General features: G+C 33.6%; 2 protein-coding genes across 2 annotated transcripts; both read left to right on the top strand.

Annotated features, from left to right (window-relative positions):
• The first annotated feature begins 818 nt into the window (after nucleotides 1–818).
• Nucleotides 819–5,621, top strand: LOC112037076 (uncharacterized GPI-anchored protein At5g19250). The gene is made up of 2 exons (XM_024069894.2): nucleotides 819–1,004; nucleotides 4,777–5,621. Exons 1-2 carry the CDS (start codon nucleotides 923–925, stop codon nucleotides 5,292–5,294), a joined length of 600 nt encoding a protein of 199 aa, XP_023925662.1. The 5' UTR covers nucleotides 819–922; the 3' UTR covers nucleotides 5,295–5,621.
• An 871-nt stretch (nucleotides 5,622–6,492) lies between these two features.
• Nucleotides 6,493–10,362, top strand: LOC112037075 (bifunctional protein FolD 1, mitochondrial). The gene is made up of 5 exons (XM_024069893.2): nucleotides 6,493–6,969; nucleotides 7,105–7,421; nucleotides 8,069–8,305; nucleotides 8,371–8,538; nucleotides 9,974–10,362. Exons 1-5 carry the CDS (start codon nucleotides 6,747–6,749, stop codon nucleotides 10,142–10,144), a joined length of 1,116 nt encoding a protein of 371 aa, XP_023925661.1. The 5' UTR covers nucleotides 6,493–6,746; the 3' UTR covers nucleotides 10,145–10,362.
• Nucleotides 10,363–19,348: the final 8,986 nt, after the last annotated feature.

Raw genomic sequence — 19,348 nt, 5'->3', positions numbered from 1 at the left:
AAAAAAAAAAAAGAGTCTCTGAGTACACATGTGAGCGCGTGCTCAGAGGCTAATAATTTAGTAAAGCAAATACTTATTAGAGGGTAGTTTAGGCACTGTGAACTTATATGAAACACCGGTGCTAACTGTTTAATGCTTTATTTTTTTATTTTTTTTATTTTTTATCAATTTCATGCCAAATTTTTGGATAATTTAGGTTCAGTTAAGCAATATTCACTTTACAAGAAAAATCATATAAGTTTAATCCCCCAAAAAAAAAAAAATTAAGCCAAAATTGATAAATTCTTGTCCTAATATATAGTATATAGTAGAGGATTTTGTTGGGTGCATTGGACCGATCAAGATAATGAAACATATTCGATTAACTGTATTCAAACATTAGACCCAAACTTGTCCTTATAGCTAACACTGTCTTATACCCTAGAACGTAGGTTAAAGGTTAAAGTGTTAAACAAGTAAAGTATGATTATTATAATAATTATTAGTAATAATCACATTATTTGCATTACAAATACAAATACAAATACACATGGACCAAAAGAAACATAAATTTCAAAGCTTACCAAAAGAAACCCACCGATTAGCTGGTTATTAGTATCCGTCAATGATGGGACATGGGATTCTTGTTTATTTCTTTTAATTTGTGTCTACAAATCAACCCTTTGAAAAGCACTCATCAAAAAAAAAAAAAAACAAAACCCCCTTGGAAAAGTACAGTTAAGTAAGACGTCGTCGTCTCCTTCAGTTAACTTGTCTTCGTCAAAGAGTTTCCTCGTTTATCTTCTGCTTAAAGTAACAGAAAACAGAATTAAAAAATGTCACATAAAATAAGTAGTAAAAAGCACTTTTCTTCTACTTCTTTCATTGCATTTTGCTTGCACTCTCTCTCTCTCTCTCTCTCTTTTCTGCTACAACAACAACAATGGCATCCTCACATCTTTGCCTCCTTCTCCCACTGCTTCTTTGCTCCATTCTCTTGCTGACTCACCCAGTCAACTGTGCTGGTAAGCACTTCTTTCATGTTTTTTTTTTTTTTTTTTTTAAATTTCCTTATCTGGGTCTCATTCTACCATGCATTTTATTATGTAAAAATCACATTTTGATGCTTTTGAGTGTAACACTATGTGCCCTCAAGTTGAAAATCTGCTAGGATGTTTTAATGGGTTTTTTTTTTTATATGTTATATTAACCATTTCTTTAACTTATCAAAAAAAAAAAAAAAAAGAACCCAGTTCAGAAGAGATCTGATTTGATTGTTTGATCTGGTTTTTAGCTGCTGATCTTGTATTATTTTTCTGTGTTTTGCAAATGGGTGTTTTGTAAAGTGTGTGCCTTTGCTTGATGTTTTTGTGAAGGCTTTGACTTACATGCCTGACCAAATCTGTGCAAAATTTTTGCAATACTTGAACATGCTTAATACAGATTTATGCTTACTTGTGCTAAAGCCTAAAGATCTTTGGAGATTTGGTTTCTATGTTGTTTCAGTTGTGTTAGAGATGCATTTACTTATATTTTTGTTCTAGTTAAAACCAAGGGCAAAAGCACACTGTAGTTGTCTCAGGATAATTTTGTTACCATTACTTGATTATATCCACAAAATACTTGGTATTATTTTTTGTTGTTTGCACATTTCTTTCCTATTTCCTTTTTTTCCCTCTTAGGCTGCACTTTGCAGAGTTAAAATATTGCTAGAGGTGTATGTGCTTATATATATATATATAGACACACACACTATAGAAAATTGGAATTGGATCCTAAAAATCTTAAAACTGGAATTCAAGTCTAATTTCTAATAAAGGTATAAGTAGAGAACATAAGTGACAATGGGGCCTGTTTGAGGCCAATGAATCTTCTCTGTGATCTAGTTACACCATGGCCCTTTTCAGTATTGTGAGATATTGTTTCATAAAAAATAAAAATAAAAACTGTTGTGGGATATTGAGATCAAAATTTTCCTATTCAGGATATAATCATTGCTTGTGATGGCAATCATTTGGCCCCACCATCAAATTTATCCTTGTAATAGCACAAATATTCTTTGTCATTGAGTGAAATCAAACACATTACTCTCAGATGTGACAATAATGGCTGTAACTTGTTAATTAATTCAATTTTGCTCAAGCCATTAGTGAAAAAGTATAGCTGCTGGAGGGTAGGCCAGGGATGGCTATGATTTTCTACTAGCACCCTTCTATTAATATCCTCATTTTTTATATGTTATATTAACCATTTCTTTAACTTATCAAAAAAAAAAAAAAAAAAGAACCCAGTTCAGAAGAGATCTGATTTGATTGTTTGATCTGGTTTTTAGCTGCTGATCTTGTATTATTTTTCTGTGTTTTGCAAATGGGTGTTTTGTAAAGTGTGTGCCTTTGCTTGATGTTTTTGTGAAGGCTTTGACTTACATGCCTGACCAAATCTGTGCAAAATTTTTGCAATACTTGAACATGCTTAATACAGATTTATGCTTACTTGTGCTAAAGCCTAAAGATCTTTGGAGATTTGGTTTCTATGTTGTTTCAGTTGTGTTAGAGATGCATTTACTTATATTTTTGTTCTAGTTAAAACCAAGGGCAAAAGCACACTGTAGTTGTCTCAGGATAATTTTGTTACCATTACTTGATTATATCCACAAAATACTTGGTATTATTTTTTGTTGTTTGCACATTTCTTTCCTATTTCCTTTTTTTCCCTCTTAGGCTGCACTTTGCAGAGTTAAAATATTGCTAGAGGTGTATGTGCTTATATATATATATATAGACACACACACTATAGAAAATTGGAATTGGATCCTAAAAATCTTAAAACTGGAATTCAAGTCTAATTTCTAATAAAGGTATAAGTAGAGAACATAAGTGACAATGGGGCCTGTTTGAGGCCAATGAATCTTCTCTGTGATCTAGTTACACCATGGCCCTTTTCAGTATTGTGAGATATTGTTTCATAAAAAATAAAAATAAAAACTGTTGTGGGATATTGAGATCAAAATTTTCCTATTCAGGATATAATCATTGCTTGTGATGGCAATCATTTGGCCCCACCATCAAATTTATCCTTGTAATAGCACAAATATTCTTTGTCATTGAGTGAAATCAAACACATTACTCTCAGATGTGACAATAATGGCTGTAACTTGTTAATTAATTCAATTTTGCTCAAGCCATTAGTGAAAAAGTATAGCTGCTGGAGGGTAGGCCAGGGATGGCTATGATTTTCTACTAGCACCCTTCTATTAATATCCTCATAAAAAGGTGAAGAAATGGGGCAGCATTTCTGTGTTTATCTATCCTGTATTAGAATCTATTATTGCTTTTTTGCCTAAAAAGGATCTTAAATTTATTAAAACTATTTTTCCCCCCAAAATAAATAAATTTATTAGAACGTAAAACCTAGAAGTAGTAGAAAAGGACATATCAATTAAGGAGGAAATAGAGAATATGACTTCAAATAGAATAAAATGAAGAAAAAGAATACATGTGGCCATCCCTAAGTAATTTGTTGAGGATCCTTAGCCGACCCCAAAAATTTGGAATTAAGGCTTGTTGTTGTATTAGATGTAAAACATGCTTGGTCCCTAGTTTTGTGTAAAAGTTTGGCTTGTCAAGTTTACAGGGGGAGATGCATCCTAGAAATTGTTGCAATTTTTAATCTTTGCAGGTTGAGTTGGTGGGGCATATAAACTCATTTTTTTAAATACTCTGTTTTAATATAATGGTGCTTCCTTGTTCACTGAAAACAAGTTTGCAGGCTAGTTTAATCTAAAACTTTAAAGGACAAAATGGAACAGATCAGTAGAACGTGGCTCACCTGACCCAGGAATATAATTGGTTTAGGTGCAAATAGGCCAGGTTGGAACTAACCAAACCTAATTTAGTTAAATTGTTGCTTGATTGAGTAGTGAGGATTCCTATCCTTGGAATAATAGCTTTATATGAAAAGAAATGATTTGAGTTTGATTGATTTTTAGCTGAGCTTACTTAAACTTGTTAGTATTATTGCTAGTTTGCTCAAGACACAATGATGATTGTTGTGGTATTGCTTCTCTGTAGGTATATAAGCCATCCATTGTGGCATGATGTTAGGATTCATGACTCTAGTTTGCTCAAGATGCAACTTAATTTTTCCCCCCCTTTTCCATGTCTATCTATCAAATATACATTACAAATGGAATGATAAATGTGGGAAATATTCATGACTTATCACAGGATTTGAAGGCATTTCTTTCCCTAACATTCGTATTTCAAAATATTAAGCTGTCAAACATGAGAGTTTAGTTTATGAAGGAAGAAATTTGAGAAATATTTTCCATGTCATATACTGTCACTGTCATACATACTCTTGCATTTGCATTTCAACCCTTTTTTGATATCATTAATATGAATTATAAATGAGCTACTGTAGGAACAAATGAGATTACATTTTGTTGGCAGAAACAATCCAATCCATTCAGGGCTTCTAAGTTTCACTTGCTTTGTTTTTATGCCATAACAATTATAATTGATTCCTCAATGAATCATTTATGGAAAATGAAGTAAATCTGGAAGAATTAATGTTAAGAACATAACAGCAATCAGTGTAAAAATTTCAGTGCCCTTAATGCTTTTTATGGAATCATTAACTTTAATATTCTTGCAATGTAGGCATACTGGGAGTAGATATAATGATGGAAAAAAATATAGCAGAACTTTCTGTGACTGATCTATTCCATGTAGAATCATGACTTTGAATCTGTGTGTGTGTGAGCACTGAACTTCCTATTCTGCCATGTTCCTGCAGATGAGAATGATAATCTTCTTCAAGGCATCAACGCATATCGAGCAAACTTGAACTTGACAGCTCTAAAAAAGAATGATAATGCAGAGTGCCTTGCCGGGGAATTAGCTGACAAATTCAAGGATCAACCCTGTACAAACACCACAGGCTCCAATACAGTACCTGGCACTGAACCTCAATTTTCAGACTTCCCAAACCTTTTAACCAAATGCCATTTGAATACCACTGTCACAAGGGATGGGAAAATAATGCCCACTTGTGTTCCCAATTTGGATCCTAGTCTTGTCCTCTCCAACTACACAAAGTCTCAGTACTCACAGTCTCTCAATGACACCACGTATACAGGAGCTGGCATTGGTTCTAAAAATAACTGGATTGTTGTTATTCTGACCACAGACACATCCACAGGAAACTTTGCACCCTCTTCCTCCTCTTCCTCCAATGCAGCCAGTTTGGTTTCTAGGATTGGTTTTATCTACCACTTGATGTTTTTGCTGATGGGTTATGTTTTCCTGTTGTAAAAGAGGATGGTCATACCGTGCTGTAGTAATGGAGGTTTACTAGTCGAATTGCCATGTTAGGATACAGGAGTTTTTCCACTTCTCCAACAGAGAAAAATAAAAACACATTTACGGAATACAGCTGCTTTCTAGGAGTAAATATGAGTCCATCCTGCATGCCTTGATCTGCCCTTGATGGTAGAATGTTGGACAGGCCTATGTGAGGGCAACAAATTATGTAGAAGTTTTACTTGTTATCATTATTGTTGTTATTGTCATTGAAATTTGAACTTCTGAGATTTGTGAGATGAGAATTGGATAAACAAGAATCTGGAACTGTTCTATTCATTGCATTTTCAACAGATTACATGTTTTGCTTAGGTTCAGGAGATGTATTTCCTATACTTGTACAATAAGTCTAGGAAAAAAAAAATTCACAGCTGGTGACGTAGCTTGTTGTGATAGGTGCATAATAAAAGTGGTATCAGTAGTAGGTTCATGTGAAATTGATTTGCTGATTTCACTGAAGATTGGGTTAAATGGAGGTGTGTAAACGAAGTGGACAAATGGGACTGATAATGGCAAACCAATCTATTATTGTGAATTATTTTCTTGTTCATCTCACCTTTAGATTAGTCTCTGATGCTACACTATCATGTGACAAACATGTGGTTTTAACACAGAAAACACCCTTTTACATGAGTTCTCTACCAACAGGCAACAGCCTTATTTTTTAGAATTATGTTAGGGGCACAACTTTTGGCACAATTTTGTGTCACAACTTGCCACATGGCGAGTTGTGATTGGTAAGAGTATGTTAGTGGGTCATATGGAGACACATCTTTACCAATCACAACTCGTCATGTGGCGAGTTGTGGTACAAAATTGTGCCAAAAGTTGTGTACCTGGCATAATTCTTTTTCTGACTCTCTTTCCTTCTCCGGTGCTAGTATAAAAAAATCAAAATCAATGGTTCACTGGTCACGTCGCAAACATGTGCTTCTTAATGCAGAAAAGCACAACTTGCTGACACCTCCATAGCTTTCAAAAATTCTATCCACTTTCTTAAGTTACCTTCAAATTCATTGCACACAAATTACATGGGTCTATCAATTATCAACATTTTAATTACATTTATATTTTGGTAGATAAAGAACTTAAAATTGAATTTAGTCTAACTTTGCATTTTGTAATATTTGACAACTCACCGCCTGTGGTGGTTTCCTTGCTGAATATTGATGAAACCGAACTATTTTGTAACAAATTGTTTTGTTGTTAAATTTTAATATATATATATATATATATATCTAATCATCATGAAAGGTATGATAGATCTCAAAATTCAAATTATTTTATGAGATAAATAGATTGATAATTTGATAAAGCCATATAAGGCCCTGATTGGCTGGTAAGCTTAGGACTAGGAGTCTAACACAAAAACAAAAACATAAACAAAAGCAAAAACCAAAAAAAATGGAAAAAAAAAAAAGAAAAAAAAAAAAAAGAAAGAAAAACATGCGAGGTGGTAACTGGGTGAGTGTGGTTGGTCGCAGATTGAGGAAAAAAACCTCGTATTCTTCAGTACATTCAACTTCTTCAACCCCTACTGAGTATCCCAACATCCTCGGCCCCAACCTCCCTGATGTTTGGACTCAAACTAACCAATCCCACCGTCCTCAATCCTCTGCAATTTTCTGTTAAGTAAAAAACAGAACCTTTTGATTTGCATTACTTTCAATCATTTTTCAGACACCATATTCTATGTTATCATGCATGATTCATGATTGAGTAACCATACACTGACATGTTTTGATAATGTCATGCAAAGCAGCAAATGGGAATAGTGCTAGAATTATTGATGGGAAACCAATTGCGAAAGACATCAAGTTCAGAATAGCTGGTGAGATACAAAGAATGAAGGCTGCCATTGGAAAATCTCCTGGGCTGGCTGTGGTTTTGGTGGGTCAAAGGAGGGACTCAAAGACTTACATCAATATCAAGTTAAGAGCCTGTGATGAAGTTGGAATTGCAACTATGGTTGAGGAACTTCCTGAAAGTTGTACAGAAAGTGAACTTCTTGATGTTGTTTCAAGGTTTAATGAGGACCCATCTGTACATGGTATTATTGTGCAACTTCCTTTGCCACAAGTAATTTCTACTCTACTCCTTCATACTTTACTAGTTTTTGATTTTCTTCAAGAAAGCTTGTATCTTGGAACTTTGGTTTTCGTGAAATGCAATGGGTGGCTTCAGAATCTATGACATTACCTTATCTATGGTAGATAAATAGGTGCCCGAGACCTGCATTTTAAGGATTTTATTTTTTTTTCTTATCAAATCTACAATTCAAATTATAGTTCTTGCTATCAATTGTGCTGGTGACTGTTGAGAAATTCTGTGGATATGCCTTCTAGATTCCTTATGTTTAGTTATATTTGCATATTTCTTCATTCCCATGGATCCATTTTGTTGCACCTAATAAAGTATTAATGTCTCAAAAAACTTAAACTATTAGGAAATTGTGATGAATCTAATCACTTAATCATTATTCTAACACTCTCCATAGGATTTGAACTCAAGACCGCCTAATCTAATACCATGATAAATTACCAATTTTCCCAAAAGTTTAACCCTGTAAGAAATGCTGAATTTAATTACTTAACCATTATTGTAACAGCACTTATTGGGCAATGGGTCCTTATGAAGCTCTCTGATATGCACGTATTTGGCACAATTTGGTTTGGTTAAGGAATTTTCACATTAGTTGCATATCCTAATTGAAATTCCTGACACAGCATCTGGATGAGGAAAAAATTATGACTGTTGTGAGTCCAGAAAAAGATGTAGATGGCTTCCATCCCCTCAATATGGGGAATCTTGCCATAAGAGGAAGGCAGCCCTTTTTCATCCCTTGTGCGCCTAAAGGCTGCATTGAGTTGTTGCTTAGGTTTGGTGTGCAAATTTCTGGAAAAAGGTCGGTGGTAATCGGGAGAAGCAAGATTGTTGGGTTGCCTACTGCTTTGCTCTTACAGGTAAAAATATGCTTTTCTACTGTAGTGTTTGATGGTCATTGGTGTAATTTACTGTTGGTGGACAGAGGCACCATGCAACAGTCAGCACTGTCCATTCATTCACCAAAAACCCGGAACAGATAACTTCTCAGGCTGACGTTGTAGTCTCAGATGTTGGGATCCCAAACCTAGTCCGAGGCAATTGGCTAAAGCCGGGATCAGTTGTAATTGATATGGGAACAAATCTAGTTAAGGTAAGCAGTCAAAATCATACATTTCCATTGTTTTGAAATCTTGAAAATCTATCAGTTTCAATGTCAAATATTTGCAATAAATGAAGAATGAACTAATGCTGATTTAGCCAGATGAAAAACTTATTTTCACTTTGACAAGGTTCTAAACCCCACTCCTCTCTCTCTCTGGATAAGAGAAAAATGACATGGATTATATCATTTGATAATATGAAGTATTAATTAATGTTATTAAAGGCTATGGAAGAAAAAGAAAGTGAGACAGAGGAAAGTAGGAAAAAGACGGTAAAGTTTAATTTGAATAGTAGATTTTTGCACTTATTTGAGAGTGCATAGATGAGATTTTGCACTCCCCCCCAATTTTCTCCAACCAAGACACACACACACAAACAGGACTTACCCATCCACAGCGTGGAGCACTTGGACCATCTCAGAAATATTCAGATGCAACAAATGATTGTCAAATCTCAATGAATATTTGTCTATTCATGGAACATAGGACTACTGCTTGTATGATTTCGTTTACATTTTTAGAAAATGAAGCTCTTTCCTAAGTATCTTTAGCTGCATATTTTGATTTGCAAAGGAGCCATGGCATTATACTCAACACCAGAATTTAACCTGTCCTATAATAGAACTATATATCTTCAGGTATAACAATTAAAGTATATCCTTGCCAGAAAACAAATAAACATATTTTCTAACTACATCAATGTTGATCCTCTTTTTTGGGACTACGGCTTGGTAGTCTCTTGTATAAGTATCTTTAACTGCATCTTTTTCTGGCTGCGTACTCAACTCAGGCACCTACCTGACCCCATATTATGTCTATGTGACCTAACAGAAAATGAATGAAGTAGAGCCTATCAACTATGCTGGATCATTTATTTAGATGTCATTCAGCCCAATCCTCATTAGAATAGCAATGCATATTAATGCTCTCTTATTCAGGCTTATGGTTGGCCGAATGCATTGATTGATTGATCACTTACTATTGCCAAGAGAGGATGATTGAATTGAACTTGAAAACAACGCTGAAACTCGCTAAGAGCACTTAAATGGTTGCCACTATATTCTACTAGGATATGACATCTTGTAACACCTGCAGAGTAGAAGACCTACCCGAGTGCTTGCAGCATTAGATTCTCAACCTTGTCATACAAGATCCTTCTTATCTTGTCCAAAGACCTTTAAGATTTTACTTGAATCAGTTCTGCAATAGCCAGAAGGGTGGATAGATAAACTTTTTCTTTGCTTCTTGTACTTTTACAAGTTAACACAAATGAGAGACATAAGACTTAGAGAGAGAAATAACTTGCCTTATGACTGGTACTTGTGATTTCATTCACTGCTTCACTAATTCCACTTCAGAAAGTCATATCTCATGTTGCTACTTATTTGACATTGATTAATCATATGCAGTTATAATAATTTTCAGGACACAAGTAGCCGTCATGGATTTCGTGTCACGGGAGATGTTTGCTATGAAGAGGCAATCAAGGTGGTATCGGCCATTACCCCTGTGCCAGGAGGGGTAGGACCTGTTACAATCTCTATGCTCCTCTCTAACACACTTGATTCTGCTAAACGTGCATTTCGATTCACTTGAACCTCAAGCTGAAGTCTGTTGTTTCTTAAACTAAGTTTTGTATTCACCTTTTACTCAATGCACAGTAATACACAATCTAAGAAAATATGAGTGTCATTTGATTGAATCTTAGCTCTCAGTGAGGAATGTTCAGTACCCTTTTAGAATATGTGTGTTAGATATTTTAACTTGTCTGTAAGAATAAATTTGTATATGATATCAACATTAAATTAGTGATATTCGTATCGAGATTTAAAATTGAGACTTTTCTTAAATGTATTACAGAAAAAGCTCCCCCTTTTTTTTTTAAATTGTACAAAACTGTCCTTTTGACAACAGGAAAAAAAAATGGCTTATTAAATTAGTGAAAGAGAACATATGCTCTGTTTGTTTCACTGAAAAATTATTTATATGGATAGTTTTTCACATTTTCTAGTGTTTAGTAGCACAAAAAAAAAAAAAAAATAGTCCATGGAAAACTAGCTTTAGTAAATGGAAAACCTTAATAAAAATAAGGCTTATTTTCTATTGGATGTTTTCCATTTTTATTTTTTTGGAAAACAATCTCTCTCTCTCTCACACATCACATCTCCTATATATATTATCTTTTTCTTTACCTTCTATAGCCATGGGAACAAAACTTATTTTGGCGCCTACTCTCTCCCACAATCTCACAGTAAGCTCTCTCAATTTTCTCTCTTCCCTTTGCTTTTTCTCTCATCTCATATTCTCATTGTCTCTCCCCCTCTAGTCTCTCCTCTTTCCACAGATCTCTCTCTATCTATCTCTCACGGTCAACAACCCTTCCTTGCACCGATAATTATTTCATTCCTCTCTATCAAAACCCCAATTCTATAGTTTGTTTTCTATGTTGCTAAGATATATATAGTAATTTCAAGTTTTTATAAGATAAGTTTCTTAATTTCAATTACAGTATTCCCATGTAATAACTTGAAATTGTATTAGCAAAAATTGGTAATTCCTTATATTTGAGCTTATGAAAACCTATAACTTATTGAATAAATTAGAAAAATAACTTCTTCTCTTTTCTAATTTTTCTTAAGGGATTGGCAAGTGAATTGCAAGGGAATCATAACTCAATTAAAGCATCCTCTTCTAAAAAATAAACGAGATCATATTTTGCTCCAAAATTACTCTGTTTTTTTCTCTCAATGAGTACCTAAAATCCTAACCTACCATCTCTATGTTAATGTCTATGCGTTTGTTGTTTGTATTTAATCTGAAAGTTTCTCCCCAAAGAAACAAATCTGTAAGTTTTGTTTTAGTTTTTTTTTTTGGCAAAAATAAAAAGTCAAAATTGTATTTGAAATAACTGAGAGAGAAACAATGCAAAATAATAATAATAATAATAATAAGGAAAATGCTGACGAATGCTCTTAAGGAAATAGTTAACAATTTATTTAAAGAAAGTTTTTATTAGAAAAAAAAAAGTAATATTTTAATAGCTTTTTCTATTTCCTATAAAAGTGGTGTCAAAATTTTCTTAAAATTGTTTACTAATGGTGCACCAAGTAGTATGACTCTAATAATAATAAAAGGAAGAATCATGGGTAATAATTAGGATATTTAATACTGATATGTTACCAATATTAAATGTTAGCCACGTTTCTAATGAAGGCTAATTTAGAATATTCAAAAGCAACAGTTATGGTAATACTAGTATTAACTTTGTGTTAACCTTAATCTTACTAAAACCAAGAAGAAACCAGCGCATGGGTTGTGACAATGTGATTTGTGAGTTTTTTTTTTTTTTTTTAAATGCCTAAATTCCCTATATTGGTTGGGCAAAACCCACACTTTTGGGTCCAGCCCACGTATGTGTGGCCATTTAATGTTCTTGAAGTCCAAGAAGACTCCTATTCCAAACTCAGATAGGAAATCCTAATATGAATGTGAAGTTTCTCCATGAGAGTGTGGCGGCAGTTTTTTTTTTTTTTAATAAAAGCTGAACCATGCGTGTGAAATAAATAGAGAGAAAGACAGCCTAAGTGGAGAGTGCTAATGTTATATAAAAAAAGAAAAAGGTTGAGAGTGCTAAAGAAGGAGATTTTCTTCAGCAAATATTTGGAGTTTTTTCTAGTAAAGAATTTTTTTGGGTACCACAATTGCATTTAAAGTGAGTGAAGATTTTCAGGTGAATCATAGAAAAAAAAATATTATTGTATTTAATGTAGATCTCAAATTAGGGCATAAAAGTTGAGAAAAAATTTTATAATTAATTTAGTAATAATGAAATTATTCCGAATTTGTTCCAAAACTTTATATTAATTTTGTTATAATATTTTTTGGACCCAAACCCAACACTTAAAACAAATTGAGCTGAAGTTAGAGTTCCAAGTTTTTCTTAATAATAATAATAATATTATTATGGGTCATTCTACAATACCCACCTCATTTTTAAGGGGGTACGGTACCGCCCAAATCTTAGCCGTACATTTTAAAATTTGCAATCCTGACCATTTATTTAACTTATTAGGTGAACTTGTCACCGGTAGAATAGGTAGTGTATAAAACGAAAAAGATAACCAAAAGAAAAAGAAACAGAGAACGAAAGAGGCTGAACGAAAGAGAGACTTGGCAAGCTCTGTGTCACTGCCACCGCCGCCTCCACCACCACCGCTGCAGCCGCTGCGCACCATCCGTCAACGTCAGATCGTCCGCTACTGACACCGGTGAGAATTTTTGTGGGAGAAGCTGTTTATATATATATGATGAAGCTTAGAAATTCACCAGTGAGTCACACGATGCCTTCGCGCTCGGACGTAAACCTACACAACACAAAGAAGAAAACCTATCAAAGGGCGCCGGTGTGGTGTCGGCCAAATACTCTCCGAAGGTTAAGTCAGAAAGTATTCTCACAACTCTAGAGTGCTAGAGAGGGCAGATAATGCGTACCTTTATTGGTGAGAGTATTGAGGCTTTTATAGTAGTCGAAAGTTTTTCCTCTTAGACTTGGCATCCAAGTCTTTTCCTTGTAGAAATCATCCTTTTTAGAGTCCGAAACGTGGTGGACAGATCTTCTCCTTATAGGGAAGATCTTCACCAACACATGAGAATTCTAGAGTCCAAGTTGCGCAAGGACTATGTTTAGGGCTTTACGAGAATGGGTCAAAGTGTTCCCACTAAGGGGTCCAACAGGCCCATGGCCGACCAGCCCATCTTTCTTCCCTCCGTCCACATCAGGTCCGTCCACTTAAGGCCTTGTGTAAATAACGGGCTCGTTTCTTCTTCAGTTCGCAGACTATAGTTAGCCCGTACACTCACTCTAGGCATCCTAGCGCGTATTTTCTCCCTTTCAATATATATATATATATATATTTGATTTGGTTATTACTTTTAGGTTAGATTTGATTTAGGTATTTTAGTATTGAGAAGATAGATCTTGTGTAAGAATTGTTTTCCTTTTCTTCCTGATTTTGGATTAATTTGTTTGGCTATTTTGGGTTATATGATTGCTACTTATCTATGATGATTTGGGGGCACAGATATAAGCTCGGAAATTATATCAACCAAAACAGGATGTCCCCCAAAGTCTTCTCAAATTAATAAGTAAAATTAAAACAAAATTAATATAATGTATGATTAAAAATACAAAAATATTGACCATTTGAAACTTTTTTCATGCATGATTAAGCATTTTGTGATGTCATCTTTTCCCCTTACCATGATAATCATGCCTAGGAGGGTTGAATTTGCCTACTTTGGATGGTGTGTTTGTGTTGTTATTGTGGTATGTAATGCAGAGTTCTACTATGTCAGCTGCTGGTTTAGAGTCTTTGGGGCTCCTACTGTATACTTATCTTACTTTGAATAAAATTCTTTACTGTATTATCCCAAAAAAAATATCTTTATTGATTCATAAAATAATAATAATAATAATAATAATAATAATAATAATAATAATTATTATTATTATTATTATTATTATTATTTGCTTTGAAGTTTATATCAAAGGAAGGTGATGTTGAATTACCAGTGGTCACGTTGTGGAATTTGACATTATTGCCCAACCTGACTTTTGGAGTCTTAACACGCATTACAATGAGTGCAAAAACCAAGATGACTACGGTTTGAAACACCGCGAAAGTAGCAATATATACGGCCAATTTGATCCTTTTCTTTCGCTTGAGCTCCTCCACAGATGTTTTAGAGCCAGACTCTTCGTCACTTCTAGGCTCCTTACTTTCTGGTCCCAAAGGGTACACTTGTTGGTTTGTTTTCTGTGCCATTTTCTAATTCTCTTGGAAACAGTGAACCAAGAGTGTTTTTCTGTCTCTTTATGTTATAGTTCCTTCCGGTGAAAGGAATTTAAAATGGAAAGGAGTTTTTTTTTTTTTTGGTGTGTGTGTGGAAATTGTAGGGAGATATATTTGCTATATATAGGTTTGGAAAATGTATGTGATGGAGTGAATTATGGGTTGAGTGCTTCCTGGTTAAGGTTACTTAACAAGGTATATTTTTCTTCAGTCATAGAACGCGTGTTGGTTGTTATATTTCACTTCTAGATGGTCTGGCAAGTAAGAATCTAGAAGACCAAGACTTCAAATCTGTCATCCAGAAGCAGGCACGTCTTTTAGCAAAAAGAATAGGAGTTTAAATTTTTTGTACCACTTTTTGTGCACCACTTTATGTTCCACCAATCACTACTTGCTATGTTTTCATTTTACTTTCCATTTTAAATTTCAGTTATTTTATAAGGAAAGTAAAATGAAAACATAGCAAATAGTGATTGGTTGAATATAAAATGGTGGGTCATTCTACAATACCCACCTATTTTTTAAGGGGGTACGGTACCACCCAAATCTTAGCCGTACATTTTAAAATTTGCAATCCTGACCGTTTATTTAACTTATTAGGTGAACTTGTCACCGGTAGAATAGGTAGTGTATAAAACAAAAAAGATAACCAAAAGAAAAAGAAACAGAGAACGAAAGAGGCTGAACGAGAGAGAGACTTGGCAAGCTCTGTGTCACTGCCACCGCTGCCTCCACCACCACCGCTGCAGCCGCTGCACACCATCCGTCAACGTCAGATCGTCCGCTACTGCCACCGGTGAGAATTTTTGTGGGAGAAGCTGTTTATATATATATATATATATATATATATTTGATTTGGTTTCACCATCCGTCAACGTCAGATCGTCCGCTACTGCCACCGGTGAGAATTTTTGTGGGAGAAGCTGTTTATATATATATATATATATATATATATTTGATTTGGTTATTACTTTTAGGTTAGATTTGATTTAGGTATTTTAGTGTTGAGAAGATAGATCTTGTGTAAGAATTGTTTTCCTTTTCTTCCTAATTTTGGATTAATTTGTTTGGCTATTTTGGGTTATATGATTGCTAGTTATCTGTGATGATTTGGGGGCACAGATATAAGCTCGAAAATTATATCAACCAAAACAGGATGTCCCCCAAAGTCTTCTCAAATTAATAAGTAAAATAAAAACAAAATTAATATAATGTATGATTAAAAATACAAAAATATTGACCATTTGAAACTTTTTTCATGCATGATTAAGCATTTTGTGATGTCATCTTTTCCCCTTACCATGATAATCATGCCTAGGAGGGTTGAATTTGCCTACTTTGGATGGTGTGTTTGTGTTGTTATTGTGGTATGTAATGCAGAGTTCTACTATGTCAGCTGCTAGTTTAGAGTCTTTGGGGCTCCTACTGTATACTTATCTTACTTTGAATAAAATTCTTTACTGTATTATCCCAAAAAAAATATCTTTATTGATTCATAAAATAATAATAATAATAATAATTATTATTATTATTATTATTATTCAAGTTTTAAGTATTGGTCATTTGGAAGTTTTGGATAATTTATAATTATTTTAATGACACAGTTCATTGAGTTATTTAAATGTGAAAATATGCATGCTTGGAAGTCACCAACTTCAAAATGTGGCAAATGCCACTTATTCAACACTTTGCCTTCATAATCAAGGTTTCTTTGATTATGTTCTCCACTGAAGGGAAGCATTTTGTATATTCCATTGATTTTAGGTTTATACTTCTATTACAACATGTTTTGTTTTGTCATTTTATTACTAGTAATAAGAGTATTGTGCATGAAATTGTTAGGTTGTAAGAGATCTGGCACAAGGTAAGCTTGGAGAAAGAGTAGATTGCATTATATGTTCATGTCCTTTATAATTTATGGGTGCCACCCTTAGTTTCTCAACTTTATTAGGTAGTTATGAATGTTTATAAGGTTTCATAGTTGCTCTAGTCTACTTCTTAGAGGAGCTACCACATTGTAGTTCTAATAGAGAATAATACTCTCCATCTCGACCCAGAGAAATTAAATCATTATGTGACCCTTGTTCATAGATAGATCAGAGCCCTTGATTAGAGGGTTTATTTGACATTGGAAATAAAGATTTTCTGTATTTGTTCGTATATATACTCTAATTATGTTTACAGAGCATATTTCCATATGTTGGCTTTATTTTTGTGTATTATTGTAAGCTTTGTTTTCTGCACTTTTGGAATTGCATTGGATAAAGAAAAATGACATCTATAATTGGTGGAATTTAGTACCATGTTTACTTAAAAGCAACCATGTGCAAGCATGTCCATATGTGTAAAAATTGAATCCCAAGACTACCAACTCCACATAATGTTTTCACTGGATATTAGTCATAATCCAGTTCAACCCTCAAAGATTGAAATAAATTGATGCCCATTGTTAATTTAGTTGAAATTAAGGTTTTTACTACTTTAGATATTTCCTTTCATAATTTGAATTGCTTTTATATACAGGATATGGTTAGATATGCTAACAACCAGCTGTAAAATATGGTTAAAAGTGTGAAATTTTTTATCACGGTGTTGTCCAAGATGTACTTCCTCCTTTAATGGATCTTGTAAATCATGGAAACTCCAGTTGTGGAGCCCGAAGCAATTGATTATGTAAAGAACCAACTGCCAAATGTGTTAATGGAGTCACTGTGTATGTTTATGTTGCGCAAAGTGATATGATTATTCTTTGAAGCTATTAGGGAACATTTGATGTAATTTATGGATGGGTTTATTAAATAAGTTAAAATTTTTGCTTATTATGTTGTGTATTGCTTCTGTAAATGAGTCCAAACACTTATAACATCTAGAATGCATATGCACATACAATTGAAGTCCATGTAACAAGATCAAGCTCTAAAACCGAGCTGAAACATTGATATGCACCCACAATCATTTACATTATTACTCAACTATCAGATGGTAAGAAACCTCTCAAAGGTTAATTATATCCCTTTTTTTAGCATGTTGTTCTTTACTTGATTTTTTTTATAATAAACTTATTACATATGATTTTGAACTTGATTCGGTCAATTTGAGCTAGATAAGCTAAAGTTCTTGAGTAATTGTAGTTATTTAAATAATAACTAAATTTCTAAGGCTCTATGGAGATATGCTCTTACGAACATCTTTTTTCTTTTTTAAAGCACTAATAGTTATACCATTTCAATGCAGATATTCCAGCTGCCATTGGAGTTGCAAAATGGACTATTAGAAATTCCTACAAGTTAGAAGTTGCCCGCTTGAGAATTTAGGAATGAAATCCAAATATGCAGATGCTTTTGGTTGTCTCTTTTTCAATTGTTACCATGATGGTATTTAGATATATATGTGAATGAAACACATTGTAGCGGATATTTTTTTTAAAATGAATTTTCCCTTTTTAAATGGATTTCTTTGTAGTTGTTTTGCTTCTTTGAGATACTTTGCAACAAGAGACTTGCTTGTAGTACATGAAAGTGAGTTACATATCAAATCAAGTTATAGATATTATGTGATAAAAATTTTCATTTATAGCTCCAAGTGCAAGTAGTTGGTCTGATTTCTTTGGATCATCTATGGTATATACAAACAAAACTAGTGAATTCTTTATCTTTTCATATGTGAATATGGAAAAGTGATTTCTTAGTAAACAAATTGCATCATATACAAATGGATAATCTAGGGTGAATTGAAAAAGATACCAGCAAGGGTTATGTTTTAAAGTGTTAATTATTTTTTAAAATTATATTAACGGTAAGGGATCAACGCAAAGGCTCAAACCAGGGTATCCTAGTTAAAACACGCTTGTTTTACCACTAAGTTATTGCTTCTAAGATGTTTAAAAATACATTTACATGTAGATAATTCTATGCATGAATGTTAATTATCTTAGGCTTACCACTAAGTTAAGATATAAAGATCTCACAATTAAATTTGAATTAATATTTTATTAAGCACCAATCAAAATTAACTTCGGATAATCTTATGCATGAATGTACATCATAAATCTGGGATTCATGTTTGCAAGGTAGGCCACACTTTGCAGTTTTCAACCATCTTTTCTTTATATATGTCAATGTGATCTATTTCAAATGTTCAACCTTAATAATAGAAAATAAGTGGTTACAAGGTCATTTTAATCATTTTTTAGGTTTTAGGGTCATTTCAGTCATTTTCTTGGTTTTAAGGGTATTTTGGTCATTTTTTGGGTTTTAGGGCCATTTCGGTCATTTTACAAGATTCTAAGGGTATTTCGGTCATTTTTTAGGCTTCAAGTGCATTATAATTGTTTTTTAGGTTCTGAGGGTATTTCAATCACTTTTTGGTTATAAGGTCATTTTAGTCATTTTTTAGGTTTCATGGTTATTTTGGTCTTTTCTAGGTTCTAAGTGTATTTCGGTCATTTTAAAGTTTCTGTGGGTATTTCTGTCATTTTTACGTGTATTACGGTCATTTTTTATGTTCTAAGGGTATTTCAGTCACTTTTTAGGTTACAAAGTAATTTCGGTTATTTTTTAGGTTTTAAGATCATTTAGGTCATTTTTTAGGTTCTACAGATATCTTGGACATTTTTTAGGTTTTAGGGTCATTTCAGTCATTTTATAGGTTCTAAGGGTATTTTGGTCACCTTTTTTATTTTAAGGGTATCCTAGTAATTTGTGAGAGTTTCATGATATTTTGGTCACATGTGATGTTGGTACTGCCCAATGGACTATCAAATGTGAGGGGGGGAAAAAGGAACCATTGAATGTGATAAAAGTACGGTTACATGTGATGTTGGCACTGCCTAATGTAACGATGGAACTATCACTTGTAAGAAAAGAAATAAGGGTACAACTGAATGAGGTAAAAGTACAGTCATATGTGATGTTGGTACTGCCTAATGTGACAATGGAACCGTCAAATG

This window comes from Quercus suber, unplaced genomic scaffold (genome assembly GCF_002906115.3).
Source record: "Quercus suber isolate HL8 unplaced genomic scaffold, Cork oak 2.0 scaffold_7, whole genome shotgun sequence".
NCBI lineage: Eukaryota > Viridiplantae > Streptophyta > Magnoliopsida > Fagales > Fagaceae > Quercus > Quercus suber.
Note: the sequence above shows the minus strand (reverse complement) of the source record. Positions and strands in the feature narration are given on the sequence as shown.